This window comes from Fistularia commersonii, chromosome 26, assembly GCF_037954325.1.
Source record: "Fistularia commersonii isolate RoL2024-O1a breed Wild chromosome 26, RoL_Fcom_v1.0, whole genome shotgun sequence".
In the NCBI taxonomy this organism is placed as follows: Eukaryota; Metazoa; Chordata; class Actinopteri; order Syngnathiformes; family Fistulariidae; genus Fistularia; species Fistularia commersonii.
In genome coordinates, this window is record NC_141309.1 from 9,461,657 (window position 1) to 9,487,156 (window position 25,500).

At 40.0% G+C, this 25,500-nt stretch overlaps 1 protein-coding gene across 3 annotated transcripts in view; it reads right to left on the reverse strand.

The window, feature by feature from the left end:
• The window catches only part of arb2a (ARB2 cotranscriptional regulator A), a 156,573-nt gene that overhangs the window by 119,358 nt on the left and 11,715 nt on the right, over positions 1-25,500 (reverse strand). For all 3 annotated transcript variants that reach the window (XM_086174259.1, XM_086174260.1, XM_086174261.1), the window contains exons 5-6: positions 15,648-15,713; positions 13,983-14,174 (exon numbers count right to left, since the gene is read on the reverse strand). In XM_086174259.1, the coding sequence (XP_086030385.1) occupies positions 13,983-14,174; positions 15,648-15,713 (258 nt within the window). The remainder of the gene's footprint in view (positions 1-13,982; positions 14,175-15,647; positions 15,714-25,500) is intronic.

A 25,500-nucleotide genomic window follows, 5' to 3' on the forward strand; every position in this document is an offset into this window, starting at 1 on the left:
GATAAAGCAGTTAGACAATGAAACAAGTGATAAACTTGGAATTAGTTCAATTCTCAATATCAAACAAAACACTCACACACAAAAGCAACAAATCAGACGCAGATGAGTGTTTTGTGCCCTAACACGCATGCTGTCACAAGGGGCATGCTGGCAACACCAGCGACTGAACTGGGTCAAACACTCCCACACAGTATAGACTGCAGCATTGGCAGCATGGTGATCACAGGAGAGGGCAGACAGGAGGCTGGATGTAGAGTGATTGGACTTTTCTAGGTCAACTCTCTTGACAATGCACCACTGTCTCATAATGTGGTAGGCTAAAGGACAAAAGCTATGTTTGGCCTGACATTACAGCTACATGTTCCAAGATGAATACCTGCTCTCTCTCTCTCTCTCTCTCTCTCTCTCTCTCTCTCTCTCTCTCTCTCTCTCTCTCTCTCTCTCTCTCTCTCTCTCTCCTCTCTCTCTCTCTCTCTCTCTCTCTCTCTCTCTCTCTCTCTCTCTCTCTCTCTCACACACACACACACACACACACACACGCACAAATTTTGCAAAAGTGAAAAATAGAGAGAAATACAAATCTTAAATCTAACAAAATGCACATACTGACCCAAAACACTATACATCTACTGTATATATGCATTCAACCTTCTGTTGGAAGAGATGTTTGAGCAGGCACAAGACCAATGAATTGGGTTCATCTCCTCTTTTCCCAACACTGCTCTAATAATGCTGTATGCAGTATATCTCGTCTCTGTAGCCTATAGAGAGAGATCAGCCCATGGACTTCAAAGAGGTTGCAACTAGGTCACCACAAGACACTGCAGTCAGCAATAGCACAGTCTTTGGTCTGAGACATCTCCTTTCTCCCTCTCTCTCCCTCCATTCTAACCATGACACTAACTCGCCCGTTGCTTTCTCTCACGCTAAGTTATTGTCACTACTATGTTACTACTTTATCAGTTTACCGCTCCCCAAATGGGATTTATAGCTAGTTCTATACCTAGAACTAATGTTCTAAGTTGATCAAATGTTAAACAGGTGATAGGAGAAAAAGGGGTTGTGACTGGGGCAAGAGACAAGAGACATGAAACATGCTGAGTGAGCACCTCTTTCAATCAACAATGTCTCAATGCTGTTACTGATAGGGTATAGGCCACAGAAAAAAAGGACTCTTAAAAACCATAAATCTTCCATAAATAAAGTATGTGAGACAAACCATATAACTCTGAAAGACAAGAGACATGTGAGAGAAAAGTGGCAGGAGAGAGAGAAAAGGGTAGTTTTGAAGGTCAAAATGAACAGAGCTTTGCAGGGTCACATTACCTTTTTGAACATGGATCAAAACAGCTACAAACATTTTAAAGTAAGTGAGCCTGTCTAGCCCTACATCAGCTGGAAATTGTACTTTCCATGCAATTATATGTGATTTTCTATTTATCAAAATTACTATAAATTTGACCTGTTTTCCTACTATCAACAGAGGGATACTTTTTGTGAAATTTACATTATTTACACAGTCCACAATCAGAAAACAAAATTCATAATCTTATTGACAATACTTCAAATAAGACAAGATAAGCTTTTCTACTGTAGAAGTGCACAGCTTGCAAATGGTCATCTCTGCAAGGAGAAGTTTTATTTCAATAACGTCAGCCCTTCCTTCAAGCCAAGAGGAGAGTATGCACTGTTTAAATATACCAAGGCAAGTGTTCTTAGTATAAATTCAGTCATTGGCTGTCAATTACTGTACTGTATAGTTGAGGGAATATTAAGTTCTGTGTTTCTGACTTGTCACCTTTATCCTTCAGGTAAAAAGATCAGCATTTCATGGTATATACAGTTTAAACTTGTAAAGCTGCAAGCTTTATGTGTATGTACAGTGTGAGTGTATGAGTGACTACATGTCTTGTCACGTTTTGTGGTTTTGCACTGCAGCGTATTGCTTTCTGAGCTAAGCTTGACATTTGTTTGATTGACATCGGGGGCTACAGCTGCACAATGGCATATGGTTACTGGCTGCTAACCACTAAAACTTGACATCATTGCAAACAAGTCCGCCAAGAGTGGATCCGTGTGCTCCTGAGAGGGCTAAGGAGAGGCAGACAGACTTCTGCAAAAAAATAACTCAGGCAATGCGATACATATTAAAGGGTAAAGTAGTGAGACCATAGTAACAAATGATGGGTTTAATATAACACATCACTGTGCTGGTTTAAGAAATTTCAATCATTTTTGGTTTTTTTTATGTAACGCTAAATGTAAATCATTTTGACATGGGAGTTGTATCACATCTAAAGTCTCTATCACCTATGATAGAGACTTTAGAAACCATCTTTGGTATGCTATTGTGCAGGCCAGAAAATACAAAGACAGAGCCATAGATCTGTTGTCTCAAAAAAAAAAAACAGGAAAAAGGACTCTGGATAAATTTGATCACTGCTCCTATGTCTCTCCATTGCCCAAACCTTATCCACGGCCTGAACCTACTGATGGACAGCAATGTATCAGTGCCATCTTTAAAATGCATCCTAAGCTTGGTTTTCTCATTGAATCAATTAAGCCAAAGGGCTAGTGATAGATACAAACATTCTACATATGTTAAAAGTTCACTATTTCTTAAACTGAGGACCGCAAAAAGTCAAGGTCTGAATTTTTATTTCAAAATTCTATGGAAAAATAGCAGCACATCCTTCCAGCATTTATTTTCATTTGTAACCACAGAGGCACAAATAAAACTATGAACAAGAAGATTTGTTGCTGTTTGCCTGTAACCCTGGTGCATCCCCAGGACCTTAGTAACCCCCATTTAAGCAATGAGTTTCCTCTCATCGATCAAAGTGTGAACACACCGTCCAGGAGCAAGACCTTAGAGCACAATTCAACTGTAATCCAAGAGATGTTCAATATCTGTGTATGCTAGTATGCCTGTGTACATGTGTGAATGTTTGCGTAGATCCGAGTGTGTTAGTAAGCATATGCATAATGCGTTTACATTTACTGGGTAACTTATCTGTTCAATACCAGCTTCCAACCAAGCTCAATCTCTTCTTGGAATATCCACACACAACCACTTTTAACACTAACAAACCTGCTTTGATGATTGTGTGGGGTCAGTTTTAAAAGTTGCCAAAGATTGAATATGCTGTTGTCATTTTGCTGCACGAGCTGAAACATTTTTGAGGTCATGGAGAGTTTGCATTTTATTCATTTATCTATTTATCTATCTATTTATTTATTTGGTGTGTGTGTGTGTGTGTGTGTGTGTGTGTGTGCGTGTGTGTGAAAGAGAATGCACATGCCTTTTGTGTTATTGTGTGAGTATTGGCCGAAGAGGAGTGTTCCCAGGGAGAGTCCCGGGAAGAGTGATCCACTGCACACTGCCTGAGGCCCTCTGGAGGAAAGACTAAACAAGACCTTACCATTGGGACTCACACACACAGCCTGCAGCTGCAAATGACCGACCACTCACACACAAAGAACATACACACAGACAAACATAGTAACAGAATCCTTTTTGATGTCCTAAAATAAAAACTATTGGAGGAAAATTTAGAAAAAAAACAAAACAAAAACAAAGAACAAACAAAAAAGCAATTTTCATTGGCTTATAAGTGTACTTCTTTCAAAATCAAATAAATGTATCTTTTTCTGTTTTCAAATCACTTTCCATCTTCCTCACACGAACAGTGTATTAACAATGATAAACCAAACCACCACACAAAGCTAACAATAGGCAACACAATATTTTTCTGTGTCTCATGAACAATCAGTGGGTGAATGTATGTTTGTGCAATATTTTCCATGAACCCTGAAATTGTTCAGAGACAGGAGCATATACCTAACTTTCCACTATAGAAATTTGTCTTTTATTAATCCCTGTGGGGAAATTCATTCTCTGCAATTAACCCATCATGGATGAACAATGAGCAGTAAGCATGCCATCAACCAGCACCAGGGGAGCAGTTAGGGCTTCAGTGTCTTGCTCAACAACACTTCAAAACATTAGGAAGAGCCAGGAATCGAACCAGGAATGTTCAGTTCCAAAGATGATTGCTCTACCTCCCGTGCCACGCCACCCCCACTGTGTAGGATTAAAAGTAATTAATGACTATAAAAGAAGTTGACGAGTAAGAGCAATTATTATTTTCGTGCAAAGATTTTTTGTATTATTAACTAGAAAGTGAAAGATCATGCATTCTTGGTTTACATGTATCAGTTGCATCTACTGACAAATATTGATCAGCACTTTGGTCATAATTAATCTTTAATAACTATGATTTAATTTCTTTCACTTCTATGATTCACAAGTACATTTTCTCAAAGTTTCCTTGGGATACATATCTGTCCATTTTTATGTGTTTTGTTGTTTTTATCGCAGATCCTTCGATAGATGACAAACAGATGCATGTACACGTGTGTGTGGGTGTACGTGTGTATTAGGGCTACACAAGTGAAAAATTCTTGATAGAAATATAGCATTTATCCTTTTATGCATTTAGAAGCAATAAAAAATTATGGGTTCATTTTCATTCTTATTTATCTGTGTCTAGTGAAACAAGCATTTTCCAAGAGGAAGCCTGAGGATGTACATATTTTCCTCATATCATTCTCTAACTGACAAATGAAGGATTCCTGCCAAGAAAAACTCAATGAGAGTACAATCGATATACTGCACAAGGTGTGCGGACACACATACAAACACAACTACACGCACATAAAGCACAAGATAAGGGATGATATATGATTACCTAGACTATATAACAATCAGCTAAATTCCCACTAACAGTCTGACACATATACATGTTTATAGATTACGGGAGCATGCAGAAGCAAACATATATAAACTGAAAGCCAATTAATATGCAAATAATTTTCTTCCAACAAGGACAGGATTCTATTGTTCATCCGGACATTTGGGGAAAGATAGATAGATAAATAGGTCTCTAGATATCCAGCTTGGACCCATGTTGATGAGATTTCAAATCCTGCAACATTGCTGTTAGGACAGGGAATACCAGCACAAAATAATGTTTTCTCTTCCACTGATCAATTTTTAATTTGGCCCGTGCAGCCGAGCCCTTGGCGGGCCTAGCCCCGGTAATTATGGTGGGTTATTGACAGCTGCCTTCCCGCGGGAGGCTATTTAAAAGAGGTTTAACCCCAGAGCAAGTCCAGGCCGCACACCAGCCTTTGAAGGTGTCAAGTGCATTGATCTGAGCTGTGGGATGTGCTGGGACCTCTCCACCTGGAGGTGTGTGTATGGCTGTGTGTGTGTGTGTGTTATAGGCATGGCTGCTATTACATGGCCATGGCAAGGTGGAGCATCTTTTGACCCCGAAGCATAAATGTAGGCAGGCAGGCATGGACTCACATATATCTATCAATCTATATCTATGAACATACCTACATACATACACTTATATATATACACACATACATGCACACATCACCTCGATCTAACCCTATTCTCTGTATCTTCTTTATCTAACTTCATGCCCTTCTATTTCGTCTTCCTGTAGACCTGCCTGCCCAGCATCCTTTTCATTTACTCTGGATCTCTCGCATCATACCCCTGACACTTTTCCCTACAGTTGTTCCAACCTGCTTAAACATGTTTTTCACCTCTTCTGTATGCTCTCCATTGCATTCACATATTCATATAAACACACACACACACACACACACACACACACACACACACACACACACACACACACACATACACACACACACACACACACACACACACACACACACACACACACACACACACATCCTTCTTCTCCTTTCGGCTTTTCCCTTCAGGGAAATTCACCACAGCCTTCTCCATCTAACCCTATTCTCTGTATCCTCCTCTCTCACACCAACTATCTTCATATCCTCTCTCACTATGTCCATAAATCTTCTCTTTGGTCTTCCTCGAGACTGCCTGCCTGGCAGCTCCAATTCCAGTATCTGTCTACCAATATATTCATGCTTCTCTGACCTTCTTTCCAAAACATCTAACATGTGATGTTCCTCTGATGGACTCATTCGTGATCCTATCCATCCTCGTCACTCCCAAAAAGAACCTCAGCATTTTCATCTGTGCAACCTCTAGCTCTGCCTCCTGTCTTTTCATCATTGTTACTGTTTCTAGGCCATACAGCATTGCTGGTCTCACAACTGTCTTGTACATCTATCCTTTCATTTCCCACTGATAGCCTTCCATCACATTGTACCCCTGACACTTTTTCTCTACCCATTCCAACCTGCTTGAACCTGTTTCTTTGCCTCTTTTCCAATGCTCTGGACTGTTGACCCTGAGTACTTCAAACCCTCAAACTTCTTGATCTCCACTCTCTGTAGCCTCACTGTTCCACCTGGGTTTCTCTCATTCAAGCACATGTATTCTGTCTTGCTACGACTAACCTTCATTCCTCTCCTTTCCAGAGGATACCTCCACCTCTCTCGATTGTCCTCAATCTGTTCCCTGCTCTCACTACAGATCATAATGTCATCTGCAAACATCATGGTCCATGGAGATTCCTATTAAACCTCATCTGTCAGCCTGTCCATCACCACTGCAAACTGGAAAGGGCTCAGAGCTGATCTCTGATGATCTCTGATCTCCATCTTAAACTTCTCTATTACACCAACAGCGCACCTCACCACTGTCTCACAGCCAGCATACATGTCCTGCACCAGTCTAACATACTTCTGCCCCACTCCAGACTTCCTCATACAATACCAGAGTTCCGCGCAAAAGCGCAATGTAGCTCCCTCTGACCTTCTCTGCACTTCTCTATTAGCATTCTCAAAAAGCAAAAACTGCATCTGTAGTACTCTTTCTTGGCATGAAGCCATACTGCTGTTCACAAATACTGACTTCTGCTCTCAGTCAAGTTTCCACTACTATTTCCCACAAATTCATTGTATGGCTCAGCAACTTTATCCCTATATAGTTGCCGCAATTCTGAACATCCCCCTTATTCTTAAAAATGGGCACTATCACACTTCTTCTCCATTCCTCATGCACCTCCTCACTCTCTAAGATCCTGTTGAATTATCTAGCCAGAAACTCTACCGCTGCCTCTGCAAGACACTTCAATACCTCCACAGGTATATCATCAGGGCCAACTACTTTTCTACTCTTCATCCTCTTCAATTTTACTAATCTCTGATAGTTTGTTGTCTATAATCGTAACCTCTTCTACCTGTCATCTTTTCATTTTCCTTATTCATCAGCTCTTCAAAGTACTCTTTCCATCTTCACATCAGTCTTCTAGCACCTGTCAATACATTTCCCTCTCTATTCTTAATCACCTGGGCCTGCTGTACATCCTTTCTATCTCTATCTCTCTGTTTTCCCAGCCTGTATAAATGATTCTCTCCCTCCTTACTGTCCAACCGAGCATACTAGTCATTATACGCCGTTTGTTTTCCCTTTGCTACCTCTATCTCCACCTTACGTGGTATCTCCCTGTACTCCTGTCTGTTCTCTTCAGTCCCCTCAGTGTCCCACTTTTTCTTTGCTAACCACTTTCTCTGTATATGCTCCTTCACTTCCTTATTCCACCACCAAGTCTCCATATCTACTTTTCTTCCAGACAATACAGAATACTATTATAAGTTACCCTATGTGCCTGTCTTTTCCGGAAAAAAGTGTTCACTACAGCCATTTCCATCCCTTTTGCAAAGTCCACCACAATTTGTCCCTCTGCGTTCCTGTCCTGCATACCAAATCTGATGATCACTTCTTCATCCCCTCTGTTGCCTGCATCAAAATGTCCATTGAAGTCTGCATCAATTACTACGCTTTCATCTCTGGAAATATTCTGCATCACTTCACCTAACTAATTTCAGAACTTCTCCTTCTCCTCTCACTCACATCCCACCTGCGGGGCATAGCCACTAACAACACTGAGCGTCACACCTTCAATTTCCAGTTTCAGACTCATAAGTCTATCTGACATTCTTTTCACCGCCAGAACATTCCTAACAAACTCTTCCTTCAAGATAACTCTTACTCCATTTCTCTTCCTGTCAGTACCATGATAGTACATCTTAAAGCCTGCTCCTAAGTTTCTAGCCTTACTACCTTTCCACCTGGTCCCCTGTACACAAAGTATATTCACCTTCCTTCTTTACCTCATGTCGCTCAACTCTCTACCTTTTCCTGTCATGATCCCAATATTCAAAGTCCCAATTCTCAAGGAGCCTGGACCCTTTCCGCATCTCATTCATGCTAAGGTCAATGTATGATACACAGCAGACTCTGACAAACTTGCACAAGTTGGGCATGAGGGAGGACCCATTGTGCAAGCTCTGTGGGGAGAGGGGTACCATGGCACACATCCTGTCAGGGTGTAAAACAGCACTTGCCCAAGTGGAAGATGCAAGTGGTGCCATGACAAGGTGCTCATGACACTTGCTGACACCCTGGAACAGGAGAGACGCAAGAAACAACAACCATATGGGAGAGCAATACCATTAATCAAGTTTGTAAAGGAGGGACAAAAGCCGCCAAACACAGCAACAAGAAGCAATGCTGCAAAAAGCTGAGTCATGAGAAATGAAGGCAGACCTGGCTGTCCAGACAACCCTGAGGCCAGATGGAGTACTGTGTTATGAATAGGCAAAGAAGATCATCCTCATTGAACTTACAGTCCCATGGGAAGAGAGTTGTGAGCAGGCATTTGAGAGAAAGAGCGCCAAATACCAGGATCTCTTGCATGACTGCAGGGGGAAAAGATGGCATGCATGGCTCTTCCCAGTCGCGGTAGGATGTAGAGGATTCCCTGCCCAGTTAGTGTGAGGAATGCTCACAGCCATTGGGGTGACAGGAAGGGAGAGAAAGAGGCAGCTCGCAGAATGGGGGAGGCAGCAGAAAGAGCCTCTTGCTGGTTAGGCAGCAGGAGAGAGGATCTTAGCTGGAAGCCAGGAGGAGTTGATGGGCAATGATTTGGCCACCACTGCTGACCCACCAATGTTGAGGGTGTTGCGGTTCAGGGTTGAAACACCAAGTGATTGCCGGTTACCACCTGATGACATCAGCTCTCCCTGGCCAAGGCTGCATTCACTAAAACTGAATGAAGGAGAAGCATCTTTGGATGTAATTGTGATCAAAAGACAGGAAAATGGGCAAAGATCAGTTTTACAATCTACATCCTTTAATCCTTTCATTGCTTTTCTTTACATAAAGGAATTTAAAAAACTCAAACCTGAGAAATGCTTCATTTTTGATATGAATGATTTTTAACATAACATTTCAACATAACCTAATCTTGGTCAACTGAACAACAATGTACAGAACATCTGTTATGTCATTGCTATAGGACAGCTGGTAGTAAAACGGTGATGAGAATCAAGCAAAGTCAATGACACTCGTCGGGAGTGTTAAAAAGCCACCAAATGATGTTACCTTTTTCACTTCACAGTTGTTACAAGTCCATTTAAAATCCATTTACCAGTAATATAGCGGAAAGCAGCAGCAACACACTAAATGCGTATATGTTCAATGTTGACGCAGGAAAAGTTAAAAATAAGCCTCTAAGTATGACATCTATGCAGATCAAGGTACTTGATCACACCTTTCAATCTTTTCTACTTCCTCAATTATTCTAGATATAACCTCACAATCTACTCTATCCTGTCAAACCCAAAGTCTCCCACCCTCCAACCACACAATCTAAGTCTCAGGATGCAGAGCTGTGACAGGGCCAGAAGGTAATGATACAGCTGCCATGATGCAACAAGCAGACCCGTCGACTGTCAGGAATTGAAATCATGAAGGAATAAGCTGTCATTAAGAGGCCTTCTCCCAGAAGTGGAGCTGTCAGGTGCCTGCCTTCTGCCTACATTTTCTCTTTCTCTCTCAGTCTTTCTCTCTCACTACCGTCCTCTCTCTCTCCCTCTCTGTCTCTCTCTCTATCTACCTCTCTCTAATATCCTTTGCCAGACCCACCTACATTTGCAGTCACTACCTTACCCTCTTCTCACTTCTCTCCTCATGCGGCTACCCTCTCTGTACCCCTCTTTCCTGTTCTCTCCCAACCAATCATAAGCCCTCTTCCCCTCGGCACCTCAAACTCCCTCTCCCCAAATCAAATTCCTCTTTTCCAGCTCGTCCCTCAGCTCTTTGGATGTTGTGGGAGCAACGTCCTCTCACCTGTCATCTTACCTCTAGGCTATTAGAATGGAACCAGTTCCTTATGCACTCTTACTTTCTCTTGCTCACACACACACACACACACACAAACACACACACACACACACACACACTGCAGACATAGCAGAAAGAAATTCCTTTGCCCACATTGTACATGCTACTTTGCTAAATGCTGTAAGCATATAAAACAGGGCAGTGTGGATCAGGTGATAAAGGCTTCGTCTTGGCATTGGAAAGTTTCTGGTTCAATTCCCGAGCTCTCCCTAGCCATTATGTATCTGAAATTTAGCATATACATTTTGACCGGTAATCAATGTGTCATTATCATGTACAAGATAATAAAGAAAATAGACAGCAGTATGCTAAATACAGAGGGCAGCAATCGGCAAAGGGAAGTAAACCATATCTAAGACGGAAATTAACCCAAGATTTATCCCAAAATGTGGATCTGTTTTCCCACAACACTTGATCGGTACTAGAGATTTGATCAGAGAGAAAGGCTTATAAGAGAGTTCAAAGAGCATAGTTGAGAATTTTTGTTGCCACACACTATTATTCACAATTTATCTGCTCTGCATTTACACACATAGCTACAGACATGTATGTTGTGTGTGTCTGTCCCTGAGTGTGCTTTGTAAAGCCACAAGCTCTTGCAATATTTCCCCAAATGCACTTCAGTTGACCCTTTGCTGCAGGCTTTGAATTTCCAATCAACTTCCCATGAGAAACTTCACAAGAGCTGCACTCCAGGCTACAGTTTCTTGCTACAAAACACATTTTATTAATGGGGGCCAGATGAAAACATTAATATATACATTTGCTGCAACACGAACAATGAATCCAAGAATCTACAGATTTGTATATCAAAAGAACTCATCATGACCAAATTTACGAAGCCATACAGCACACTACAATAAATATTTTAGAATTAAATGTTTTTTTCTTCCATTTGTGCCTGACTAATAGTGAGAGAAAAAATATTATTTCAGCTTTTTTTGTGAAATTATGTAACATGATTCTTTCATTGATGTAGTAATTTCTTGTGTTTAGCGGAATAAAGTTTGACATGGTGGGCTTTTTGGTCCATTGGTTAGTGTGCAGTAGTGTGACATAATCTGTCATTTATCGACAGATTAAGGCTTTGACAATAAAATCTCAGAATTCAAAAAAGAAATATTACCGTCAATAATTAGATGTGTCTGTGTTGCACTCCCAAATGAAAGATACAAATTTACAAGTGAACAAAAATCTGAACACAAGATGATGCCAGATTGAAATGCTGTTGAGCTGTTTACATAAACTTCTTTGTCAACACCCTGCAGCGGTCACCACAGCAAATCAACTTCCTCCATCAGGCTTATTCTCTGTATCCTCTTCTCTCACACCCATGCTTAAATGAAAAACCTGTGCTTTGTGAGCCACGTCATAGACTTGATTTCAACACCTGTCTTTGTCTAAATAATCAATTTTGTTCACGTCAGCAAATTAGTTGCTATTCATGTCTACTTGACAAAAGTCTGAGACTTGACTGCATAATTTGCATATGCTCCATGAGCCCTTTTTAGCACCTCATTGCAGAGACCAAAGAAAAACTCATATTGGGTTGTTTGTCAGCGACTATATGACTGTCTATTATAGTGAGTTTGCCTGTGATCCACCAGATATTCCCCAGGATCAGTCTTCAGTCCCATAGCTGGTGATATGAGGAACTTAGATACATTACTTTCTAGCACAAATTGAAATGATAACATTGAACAACTACTCCTCTATTGTAATACCCATTGCAGCTTTAAAGCACTTCACATTAGATTGCATTCCCCTATTCACACGAGGGTGGAAGGGTTACCATGTCAGACACTAACCGGGCCATTGGCGGGGGAAACCCAACCTTTTGATTGGCACCCCCCCCCCCAAAAATCGTACAACAGCCCCCCTGCCTGCTACTATGTCACTTCTTTCAAATATTTGGCTAGTCATTTCACTAATGACTCCCGCCTTCTCTGTCTGAAGAGGAGCTAAACATTAAAATGTAATAATTGTTGGGTTGAGAAGAACATCAGCAGCCTCTTGGCTCTGAATGGCACATTTCAGCAAGAGTAGTCTATGTCTCTGTCACTGTAATGACTGTTGGCTAGACTGCCCTTGAGGTGGATTCCCCATGGTTTCCCCCCTTTGCTTGCTCACAAGATGATACTTGAAATTCATCATAACACTGTTTTCTGTGTGTCTAAATTTAGTTCAGCACAGAGGTCTCCCCAAACTGTGTTGTCATTCGTGACATATTTTCACAAAATACTTTCCAATGCTTCCAATTTTGCATACCTGTTAACAAGATCAAATTTCTATCTGTCTATATGTTCGTCATATTACAGAATAAACTAGCAGTCGTTCCTGTGCATTCACTTTCAAAAGACATCCACTAAATCTGATGGCAACACAGACTGACCCACAAACATATCCTTAATAGATGTAGACAGAATGTATTGACAGTAAATGTGTAAGACTGACTTTCCTGAGTACACAGAGTATAAGGCCTGTGTGTGGTAAATGCCTGGATGATGATTTGTCAGGGTGTAAGAACACGGTTTCTCGTTTACTAAGATAAATGAGCAAGACTCGCACTATGCACACCAAGCTCTCTATATCTAGACTGTCAGTTCAGCTCCTTGCAGTACAACACAGCCTTCAACTGCAATCCCGGCCCTGATAAATGTAATTCAAAGACAGTCTCCGGGTAGCTGAATCATCCGTTAGCACACATGGACAAACAGGCATGCAACCTAAACCTCTCCCGTTGTTGTACACAGCAGGAAAGGGCTTTACACAGCAGTGAATGTCTTTATGGCATTCAGATGGACGAAACAAGAGAACGAGGGGGAGAGCAGGATCTCTCCTAAGTCAATTTGAACAGCAGGACAATGAAATTGCACAGGTTGTCATGGCCTGGTCTGACAAATGGACAGCGAGATCAGGATAAAAATATTAATACAAGGAAAGACATCTTTCGCTTACATATATACATTATATATATATATATATATATATATATGTGTGTGTGTGTGTGTGTGTGTGTGTGTGTGTGTGTGTGCGTGTGTGGTAACAAAATAAAGACAAATTCCCATTCAGTATTTATTCTTCTCAGTTCACTCACCTTTGAATATATACAGCTACATTTATGGCTACAAAATCGTCTAACAAGAGTCCATGCTAATATTGGCGCCACTGTTTATTGAAAGGATCAGGTGATTACAGTAAAGATAATAAGACGATACACTATTCAAAATACACACTGGCACCAGTGAAATATTTATTTCCTGTTATCATTTGCTTTTGTAATTGTAAGATATTGGGGACCCCTGAAATTGCCTAGCCTCACCCTAGGAAAAAGGTTGTGTTCAGTTTACACTTGTGTAAATTGTGCAACCAGGGAAAATAAAACTCTGTCTGAGCTGACAAACCACACATTATAAAAATCTCATGAAAATGTCCATAGAAATATAAGGGAAAAAATTGAATGATGCTGACTTTCCACAATGTTTTTCACCTATTTGAGCCATCATCCATATCACTTGGACATTGTGGTTGCCAGGGGCCACATGATAAGCCCATCACATGCCCTTTTCAGTTAGAATGACAGACAAAAAAAACCTTTAAGTGTATTAATGTTTGAAAATTTAAAACACAAGACAAGCACATCTGTGCGCAGTGGACTCAGTTTCTTAAATTCATGAATCTATCTTTTCAAAACATTTAAAAAGGAACAACTTGGATCTAAACCGAAGGTAATGTATAAACTGGCTGAGAAATGAGCTTCAAAATGTGTCCCTACCTCAATGGCTCTCGTAATGAAGGGGACTTGTGTTCCCGAGTGCAAGTCCTGGTTGATGATGAGACTTCGGGCCCACTGACCGGCCCGCACTACACCACTGCCCTGAATCAGCAGCAGTAGCTTGGAAGGGTTGGACAAGGCATTAGGGCTCATGTAGATAAAACTGGAGGGCTCATCAACTGTTGAATCAACCTAAGTTGTGAAAGAAAAACATAAAACAAAAATAAACTTGACAAATCCTACTGAAAAGGACCATAACCAAAATCTTCTCAGACAGCAGACATCAACAATTTTATTGTGATGTCTTTTTCTTGTTATAAATGATTTCAAAGCCCCCTTCAAATCCATATTATGGAAGCTCTTATGTTTTTCTGCCTTTCTCTCTCAGTGTGTCACCTGATAATATTTATGAGACTAGGTAGTGGGAGCATTGTAACAAGCATTAGTTTTTGATGAAAACTGCCTCTGTGGATTCTGCAATACACACGCTCATATGCTTCACCACACTAATCATCAATAATCTTGGTTAGAAAATGGCCTTTGTGTAATTAAAACTGAGGCACAAAGTAATACAGATAGAAAGAGAGGCTAAGTGAGGGAGTGTTTGTGTGTGTGCGTGCACTCCATCCACATCCCACGCGCCTTTGCATCCCTCCCAAGTATGCCTGCAAGAATCTCTAAGGAGACAAACACTGTCCATAAAAGCCATGGGTGGCAGCTGCAAGAACTTAATCCAAGCAGACAAAGAGAGCCGAGTGGGGGAGAAAATCTTACCCTTTATTCTTTGGTGCTCCCTCATTCCCTTTCTCTATACTTGGCTGCAGTTAATCTTCTTAAAATCTGTGGTCACAAGTTCAATGCAACGCAGGTGGACAGACCCACCACTAACACACAAATACACACACACTGGATATATACTCTGGCGGGTGGGCAACAGAACCACAGGACAAAGCCATTTTCCAGAGGAATAATGATATAAATAGGCCAGGCAGATAAACTGGTAAAAGTGTATTGGGGCTAATGAAAGGCAAGGAGTCCCAGGCTAGATGATTTATGGACACTGTTAGTGCGGCTGCTAACTCTGCTATGCCTAACATCCCTATAAATGCAGCTGAAAAATTATCACACCTTTTATAGACAGAAAAAAAAGGCATGGAGAGGTAAATGGGGGCAAAATGAGACAAACATGCTTTCAACAACAAATAAAAGGGATCAAGTGTGTGCTCTGAGCCTGGATGAGCCTGGCAAAGAATAACTCCATGATAGCAAAGTAAAAAGGCCCTTCAGCGCAAATGAATACAAAACAGATTAAGCATCAGCATGCGTCACTGCAGTGCATTTAGAATGACACGTCACAATACAGTTAATTTGTTGAGGAGACACTTTTGCACAAAGGATATGGGCAGAGGAAGGGATAATAGAAACTGAGGACGTAAGAAAGAAACTGAGTGACATAGAAAGACAAAGGCTCCACGTAGAGCTGACTGCTCACAATATCTTCTTTACCCCTTTATTTATTTTTTAAAACACTCACTATCATAATCATACTCTGAAGCCAAAGCATTTATGTCAATTTTCATATTCAATACTCCACCATTTAATCTTCAAGGCCATAAGTACAAGAGGGAAATGCTTCTTTTCACTCTGGGTATGTCGGGTACTTACTGGTAGGATTGCTTTAGTCATGTTGCATTTTTTCTCCAACAGCTCGTAAACATACTGTGTGATGATCTGGAGAGGGAGAAAAACAGCACACACACGCACACGCACACGCACACGCACACGCACACACACACACACACACACACACACACACACACACACACATTGAGAATGATAAAATATAAATTAATATTTTGTACCACTATTGTTATAATCCTATGATCTATATTGTATACCATGTCGTTCCAACCCCAGGACAAAACGTTCATGGTTTGGTATATTAACATATTTCTAATCCTTTTACCTTTTAATCCCTTCTATCTTTTCTTCTATACACATCTGTCCTCATACAGAAATAATAGGAGCAAGACACCATTATGCTTTACTCGGCTCGAGTTGTCAACAGTGCCTATTGAGTACAAATAAAGACAACTGAAGTTTACAAGACTGCTAAATGTCATTAAGTGTTTCTTAGCTGAATAGGGGAGGAAATGTGGATATGTGTGGTATATTCAAGAGCAATAAACCCAATTGTAGTTTAGGAATGTTATAAAAAAAAGAGGTGAAAATCACCATTAAGTTACAGAGGACAATACTCATGCAATGAAGTCAGAATATGAGAAAGATCAGCGGTTACACAGTGGTGAATAGCAATCCATCAGGCAATTTAGAAAAATAAGTCAAAGATCAAAGCGATGATTTTGTTTAATCACATATCCCATTGCTACTATAGCACTGCAAATTTCCTTGCCGTGGAACAAAGAGTCTATCTAACTATGCATTTTATATGGTTTGTGTATTGCATTAATGTTGATTTATTAGAAAAAGACTAGATATTTAAAAGAATTATATAAAACTGAACAGAAATGCACAAAGTGCAAATGAAAAGGGAAACACCTATGTACTGACCAGTGCACAATCTGATTACCTTTCAGTAATCCTTTAAAAGACACAGAAAATCAATCAACAGTGTGCAAATAAGAAAGTGGTCTATGTCCATAAAATGAACTGGTTAACTTCCAAAGATATTTGAAATAGAATGAATGAGAAAGTGCAACCATTCACACAAATGCTTTTGGAGCTTCATAAGGGCAGATGACTCTTTCACACTGAAAAAATTACAAAAAAGGCAAAATAAAACTTAAAAGTACTTTAATTTCAATATGTAATCTTTTAAGTGATCGGCATAACTCAATCTTTCTCTTTGATACAAAAGAAATTGATGGTTATTCATTACTAATAAATAGAATGCCGTGCACACAAGATACATAGTTGGACTTTTTACAGCCAAAGACATCAGATTTATTCAAATGAGATCTAGCTACCATTTGACCATATGAAGGAAGGAAAAAGCTAGAGAAGCTAAAGAACCCATCGTGCACCAACCCACCAACAGCTAATTCACTAAAATGTCAACCAGACTGATGAAGACTGAAATTATTTTGAGCCTCAGTATGCTAGTGTTTAATGACATCAATAAGCCTCACAGGAAATTTAATTTGCACTACGTTATTTGTTCAGTGCCTCAGGTGGCCAAGCACCATCTGATATAGAACAAGGAAAAAGACGGGTAGAAAATGAAGAAAATCCATGAGTTGTCCAGCAGGAATGTATATTATGAATGAGAAAATAAAAGTAACCTAAACATAGATATAGGATGATTTAAATCTTGGGGTAAATTGAAGCCATCTTACTTCAAGGAACAAGACCCAAGCCAATCAAACCTGAGAGAAGGTGAAAGATTGATTTGTATTTTACTTCAAATGGATTACATACAGGAAAAAAAGGTTTAGAAACAATAGGATGTGCTCACAGTAGAGGAACAAAAGTCCCAAACAGATATATGAGCACACAAGCCAACATCCTTCTGTGTTTTTCCTCAGTACATAGCAGCTGATCAGTACATTAAGAAAATCCTAAACTAATAACAAATGTATCAAATGCTATATTAGTGGTTTAATGAAATGCATGCAGGAAGCAATGCTGAGTAAGTGCCTTGAAAGAAGGGACTGGGTGATATAAGAGGCAAGAGGGGTGGAATTGTTAAATAATACTAGGATTTGGAGAGACAAACAAAATGAGGAAGTGTGTTTGAGAAAGGAGATAAAGACTGAGAGCAACCAGAATCAATTCAAGTAGATTGGTTTCTTAGCAATAAGAATACTTACAATGTCAAGTCCAATTTACATTTTATTTATGTACTTAAATTTGTCTCAAGGGGTGTCAGTCTGTTCAGCATATCACTAACGGCAACTGAATCGGAAATTTTAAGGGCTGTCTCCAACAAGCACAAAATCATGTTTGTAAAGCTAGTTGCAGTCACCTATAATGTGTAAGCAAACATGTACAAAAATGTTGTTTTCATAGAAACACAAGACTCACACATCAGGATTAGTATTGAACATCTGCCTACCCATAGAGAAACAAACTTATGCTCATTTAATTACCATTAAAACTTCCTAGATGATCAAACAAATGGAGTGTGACTTAAAGAACACAGAGTAGGTTTGAGGTGAAACAGATTAAAATACTCTTCAAATGTGCAACTGGACAACAGGGTAATGATGTTTTGTACAATAGCAAGAACGTTTTTATTATATCAGTGCAGGAGCAAATCATGGAACAATATGAGATAGACCTCATGCGCTGAGGTCACTCTTGTCTGTTTTTTTTACTTGTTGAGGAAGCAATGTGGTGATGAAGCAAGAAGAGAGGGATCAGTGAGGAAGGAAGGGACTTACATAGGGCTAAGAGGGAGGATCGAAGGAAGACAAAAAGGAAGAGATGTAGAGGGAATCCCCAGAAGCCACAATCTTGTGCCAACTCTTGTGGTGAACAGCTGAGTGGAGAGGGAGCTGTGGGAGGCAGGTTGGATCAGGGAGAGAGAACTGTACAATATGTGGCCTTGATAAGGGGCCTTGAAGTGGGTGGGCTGTGACTTCAGCTGCTTGCTAGCATCTGGACATCCACATAACAATCTCTACATCACTCTCACACAGACAGGCACACATGCACGCACATTCACACACACTGGCTGAGGTCTTAATGAGGATTGTTGATGAGGACTGCAAGTCGATATCTTTTTTTTAAGTTCCTCACTAAACAGAGAGAAAGACCTCCCACGTTAGGTGTGCATATGTAAGTTATTGTGTGTGTATCAAGCTTGTTGCATGTCCTTTCTGTGATTACGGTCATCATGCCTGGTTTGGCTAACCACACCTGAGGGGGTAAGGAGATGATCCTTTCCAGGCACATGAAAAACAAACATGACCAGGGAGAAAAAAGAAACTGGAAGATAGCAAGGAGCTGAGAAATACAAGCTAAGGAAGAGGAAATGATGATAATATTGAGAAAAAAAAACAAGGATATTATTTATTTCTAAGGGTTTAGGGTAGATAGAAGCTTTATTGTTTTTGTCTTGTTGTTTTTTTGAATAGATGGTAAATGTATTTTCCCCAGTATTTTCAGGATCTGTATTCTTGGTTAAGGATGCTCAGGTTTCAAATCAGTGCTTCTAGGCATGAGGAACATTTGTTTGAGCACATGTTATTCTTTCATACTGGCATATTTAATTATATTCACACATGCACACACAACAAAAATTTCAATTTGTCAATATGTTCCTAAAACCCAATTTCATTGTAAATCTGAATAGTAAAAATGAACGACCAGGACAGGAGTTGCAGTTTTTGAGACCCTCCAATTCAGTCACCGACCCAACCCACATTTGGACCATGGAGAGTCACGGACATCGTGACACTTATCTATTTTCAAGGTACAACAAAATGAATTGAGGAACAAAAAAAAAAAAGTTCATTGTCTGCCATAATTATTCCTGACAAATATACTGACAACCCCCAAAGCAAAAACCTTGAGTAATTATTTCCATATAGCTTGGAAAAATGAACAAAATTAAGTTATTGTAAAGCACTTTCAATCATGGTACTGCACAAAAAAGACATAGATAAGAGTGAGACACAATCAATCACAATAAAACATTAGTTCATTCATTTATTGCCTAATCCACTATCCGCAGTCATGGTAGGAGTTGGTTCGGAAGTCTTTTATTCACCTATTAATTGACCTACTTGTTTGCTTGTAAACCAAGTTTTGAAGAAGTTTTGAACTGGAAGACTTATATCTGTAAAAAAAGACAATGTATGTTGTAGCACATGCGCTCTTGGATGATCAGAGAACTACTGGTTAGGGCACAAAGTCTTAGCACTTTTAAAAAGCACACAATTAGCATCCTGACTGACTTGAAGCATTGTTTTATGATTTTCACAAGTATTGTCTTGTCAGCCAAACAGTAAATTATTCGAAACTATTTGAACATAATATCCTCACTTCAGTATGTGTTCATTCTTCAGAAAAATTCCACTAGTCCAATTATTAACAATTCTCCACTGTTTTCTTAAAACTAGCATGGGATGGACATTTTGTAGGTAATTGTCTTGCTGAGATTGGCAGTTGATGCCAGCAGGGACAATACATCTCTGACAGAGAGCAGAATTCTGGTATGATAACAGACATATTGTAAGCGAAGAGCAGCACTTGCTCCGTGAACCTGATAACCTGGTATATGGTTTTGAATAACTTGTTCAGTAAAAGTGCTGCATTGCATTAGTATTGTGCATTTTGCATTTGATTCCTTTGCAGTACTGTCTTTATACAGATGTATATTAGAATAATTTCATCGTAGTTTTGAATAGCAGAAATCTGGGCATTTCCTTCATTGCAGTGGACATTGATTGACCATGTCAATCCTTCATGGGGACCAATAATTTGAGGTTGTGTAAACCCGTTTTCGTGAAATTGATGGATTGACAGTAACAAAATTAAAAGCAAACAATATGGCTAAATAAACAAATAATTAAAAACAATGTACAGCATGCAACTCATGTCTGAATTTTAAGAAAACCTTCAGCATTTGAAAGACTAGCTGCAAACTTTCAAATCATTTCATACTTATACCATGGGCAGATACGTAAGGCAAAACAAACAAATAAACAAACAAACAAAAAAAAATTGTAGTATTACACTTAATTTTTGTGCATTTCATGTGTGTAACTTCCAATAATCTGTAACAGCAACCACTTGAATTTCAATTAGGTCTTACATTATATGTCAACAAGATCTTTAGTCTCACTGTACGTTTTCCAGAACCAAACCTTGTAAGGTGTTGCTCTTGATTTTAAGTGTCATTCTGGAAAATATCACCTGATAATTGCTAGATCTCCTCAAACCTCTGTTCTCCCTCCTGTTCCAACTGTATATCTCGTCAAGCTAGATAAGTTGCCCTATTCCTTGCTATTCTCTTACATCTTCACTATTTCCACGATGCACCTTGTTTCAGGTCTACATGACAGAGTATCATGCAATCTGTAAAGAGCAAGTATAGCTATGAAAGGTCCAGAAGCTCATTGTACGGATAAAGATCCTTACACAATGTTCAATTCATCTGAATACTGCATCATACTGTACTGCATTAAAGTCTAGCAATGTCCTTGAGTGACAGTTTTGTTGTTTTTTTTAATGCATCTTAACTGTATCTCCTTAATGACGAGGACATTTTATGACTTATATACTTCATAGGGGCCCCTCATTTAACTCATTTGGAACCATCACTTTTGATTACAAATTCTAATGCTTGAGGCCGCTGTCAAAATTGTATGTGTAAATCTTTATACTCTTGATGTACTCTGTGTATGTGGCATTTGTATGTCTGTCTGCCCGCAAGGAGTGATCTCTCCACTGAGGTTCCACTTGAAACGTATCTATCTTTTCCTTTATAAAAAGCGATTTTTCTTTTACTTTTTTTTTTTGTCTAGGGGGAGTGGGTGTTTTCTCTGTGTAGCCATTAAAGGTTATCTGTGTTTGCTATTATGGGCTATATAAACATAATTGACTTGACAAATTGTACAAAAATATTGGTAGAATGGCAAAAGAAATAAAAGCTGGGAAGAAAAAGGAAAAAAGCAATGCTTTTTAAGAGTTGTCTGCAAAGTAGCAAGTAAAATCACTGGTAAAACAAATTGTCACGAAAGAAGGGGTAAAATGAAGTTTTCAAGAACACAGGATAAAGAGGGGCTAGTGATGCATTCTTCTTCTCCATACTGTATATGGGGGCCTAATCACTATAGCCCCACATTCACAAAAAGGGCAACTCTAACTCAAATGGTACACATACCAATTTTGTAGATTAAAACAAAAAAAGGCCAGCATTCAGGAGGAGTGTAAACCAATTTCACAGAATTGTCCAAATTTCTCTTTATCTTACACTGGGGAACGGGGAGGAAAGGCAACAAGTAACAGAATTTTCTCCAGTTGCAGCCTCCTCTGACTTCTGGGTCAGGAACCGAGAATACCACGATTATGTACACCAGATGCGCATGATGACATTCCTTATTGTAACCTGTGGCGAAACATACGGTGCTGATCAGGATCCAGGGGTTCCTGTGTATAGGCCATGGTAGGCAGATAGATTGTAGGAGGCTGCTAGACAACTCACGGACCCTAAAAAATTAAGCCAGAAAAGGGTTACCGCAACAGTTGTCCATTTATTTCAACTCTGAGGAAAAGTGGAATCTGTAAGTAGCTGACCAATATCTGACCTTCAGACCAAACACCAGCCAAATTATGTGGATCAAGAGATCTTGACAGTATGCTGCCCCAACATGAACAGAAAATGTTGAACCAGATGATGATCCTATTACTTACTACAGAAGAATGAGCAGTCATACCTAAACCGCAGTGAACTTAGCAGCAAAAGAGGAGGAATACAGAGCTATATCAAAAACCTATATCAACATGAGGTTTCATGGATGTGGAGGTCATGGAAATATATCCCATATTTGTCCTACCCATGTGTGTAAACATAATTAAGAATATGATCCAGAGGATTCGGGACTACATGTACTTCACAAAAGGACTGTGATTTCTTTCTTGAGGATCTCAATTAATACAGATATAAGACATAATGGAGGCAGGTCTGAGTACCTGCAGGCACACAAAATTGCACAGACATGAACAAATGGTTAAATACAAACAATGATAATGCTTAGTATATGTTAACATGAAAATACAAAAAAAGAAGACACCCATAGGTTAATATTTATTTACACTTTATTTATTAGTTCTGTAGATTTAGGAGAAATCGTCTGCTCTCTTTGTTTTGATTCCTTTTCAATTCAAATATGGATTATCCCTGAAACTGCTGAAAGCCTTGATCCTACAATTCAGTCTAAGAGACAAAGGGCTCATTGTTGTATACCATTATTCAGGATGCAACACACCCAAAACCAGAGGGGGTCAAGACCAATTCAAGACATTAAGCTGTTCCACCCCTGCTTTTGCAGTTACCTTCAGACCTATTCTTAAAAACGATTTAGTTTTAATTAGTTTTGTTTGTACATTATGACCTATGTGCTTATCCTGATTCAGTCTTAGTCTGCTAAGTCGATGATTGGCAAACCTTTCTTTCAGAAGGATGCCAGAGTTTTGGTCTGCAGTAACATTGCAGGCTATATTGGAAAACCAGTTACCATCCAACATGTGGTATTACATGTATAAAGAATGTAATCGCCTTCACAGTGGTTTGGCAATTTGGCACACTGTTTTTATTTTTCAAGATGGAAAATTCTGATTAACTTTTAAAGACAAAAACTTATTAGATATGTTGAACAAATACCTAAGTAATCCATTAGAGGACAGAATGGATACTGACAACATCCTGTTTTAGTTGTTCTAAGCCCATGATTAGAAATAATGTTCTCTTGCAACATAATTAATTTATAATAGCAATATATTAATTCATGACTGAGTGGAACTCTAACCCCTGTACAACAACAGACACACACACACACACACACACACACACACACACACACACACACACACACACACACACACACACACACACACACACACACAGACTTTCTGCTTAAAACTATATTTCCTGATCCGAATCCAATTTCCAAAAGATTAACACTTTAAATGTTAAAAATTCCAGGAAAATGCAGCTTTTCTTTTCTGTAATACTTACGTAAACATCGTAAATGATTTACGTGCCTCAAACGTTTCCATTTTTTATTACATCTGTATCATTACCCAAAAAATTAGTTATGTTTGTTTGATATTCTTTTCTGGAGTTTAAGACTCTGAATTCCAGTCCCAGCAGGTGGACCTTAGGTCTGAGACGTCCGTCGTAGTTATGTACTGAAAAGTAGGTGGTTTTGATTAAATCTCAAAATGGAGCTTCATTCATTTCATAAGAGCCATGTGTACTGATACACATGTGAAGCCCTACTCCATGTGCTATTCAAGATCCAAGTGTTTAATTTCATATGTAGAGTGTGGAAACGTGTTTCCCTTCCATCCATCCATCTTCCCCTGCTTATTTGGAGTCGGTCGCGGGGCAGCAGTCAGACCAATGAGGCCCAGACCTCCCTCTCCCCTGCCACATGGTCCAGCTTCTCTGGTGGGACCCCAAGGCATTCCCAGGTCAGCCTGGAGACATAGTCTCTCCTGCGTGTCCTGGGTCTTCCCAATGGTCGCCTTCCATTGCCAGACATGCCCGTGATACCCCCCGCGGGAGGTGTCCTGGAGGCATCCTGACCAGATATCCGAGCCACATCACCTGACTCCTCTCTAGCAGCAGCTCTACTCCGAGCTCCCCCGGATGACTGAACCTCTCACCCTATCTCTAAGGGAGAGCCTGGCCACCCTACGGAGGAAACTCATTTCAGCCGCTTGTATCCGCAATCTCATTCTTTCAGTCAATATCCACAGCTCATGGAGCTGTGGGTGCTGACAAGGAGAACAGCCAAGGAGAACAGCCATGTGACACTGCTGTAACAGATATGACACCCATCCTAAAACCATGTTTGCCACTGACAACATTGTTGTCACACAGCTGGGATATGAGCTAGAGGGGAGGGAAAAAGTTTGGAGTGAGTCAGATGAAGTGATGCAGAATATCCCAAGAGGTGGGAGAGTGGTAATTTCTGCAGACTTCATTGGATATGTTGATGTAGGCAATAGAAGTGATGACGAAATGTAGCCAGAAAAGTGTAGCAGGCAGCATGGGATGGTGGTTTGTAGGATGACAGTGGTGACAAAGAGATCAAGAGGACAAAGGCAGAGCAGAAGACAAAGTGGTGGAAGCTGAGATGGGAGGAGTGTTGTATGGTTATCAGGGAGGAGTTGAGAAAGGTTCTGGGTGGTCAGGGAGAGCTTCCAGATGACTGGATAACTACAGCTAAAGTGATAAAAAGGATATTTTGAAGAGCTGATGAATGAGTAAACAAGAGAGGGAAGGGTAGAAGATGTAACTATTGTGGACCATGAGGTAACAGAGATAAGTAAAGGTGGAATGAGGAGAGCATTGAAGGGGATGAAGAGTCAAGAGGCAGTTGGTGCTGATGACGTAACTGTGGACGTTTGGAAGTGTCTAAGAGAGGCAGCGGTGTCTAGAAGAGGCAGAGAAGGTCAGAGGGAGCTGCATTGCGCCTTTGTAGACCTAGAAAAAGCATACAACAGGATGCCATGACAAGAACTATGGTACTGTATGTGGAAGTCTGGAGTGACAGAAGAAGGCTAGACTGGTACAGGACATGTATGTGCGCGGTGAGACAGTGGTGAGGTATGTTTTAGGTATGACAGAGGAGTTCAGTCAGCTCTGGGTCCCTTCTTGTTTGCAGTTGTGATGGACAGGCTGACAGATGAGGTTAAACAGGAATCTCCCTGGACCATGATGTTTGCAGATTGCACTGTAATCTGTAGTGAGAGCAGGGAGCAGATGGAAGAAAATCTAGAAAGGTGGAGGTATGATCCGGAAAGGTTATTTGCAGCAAAC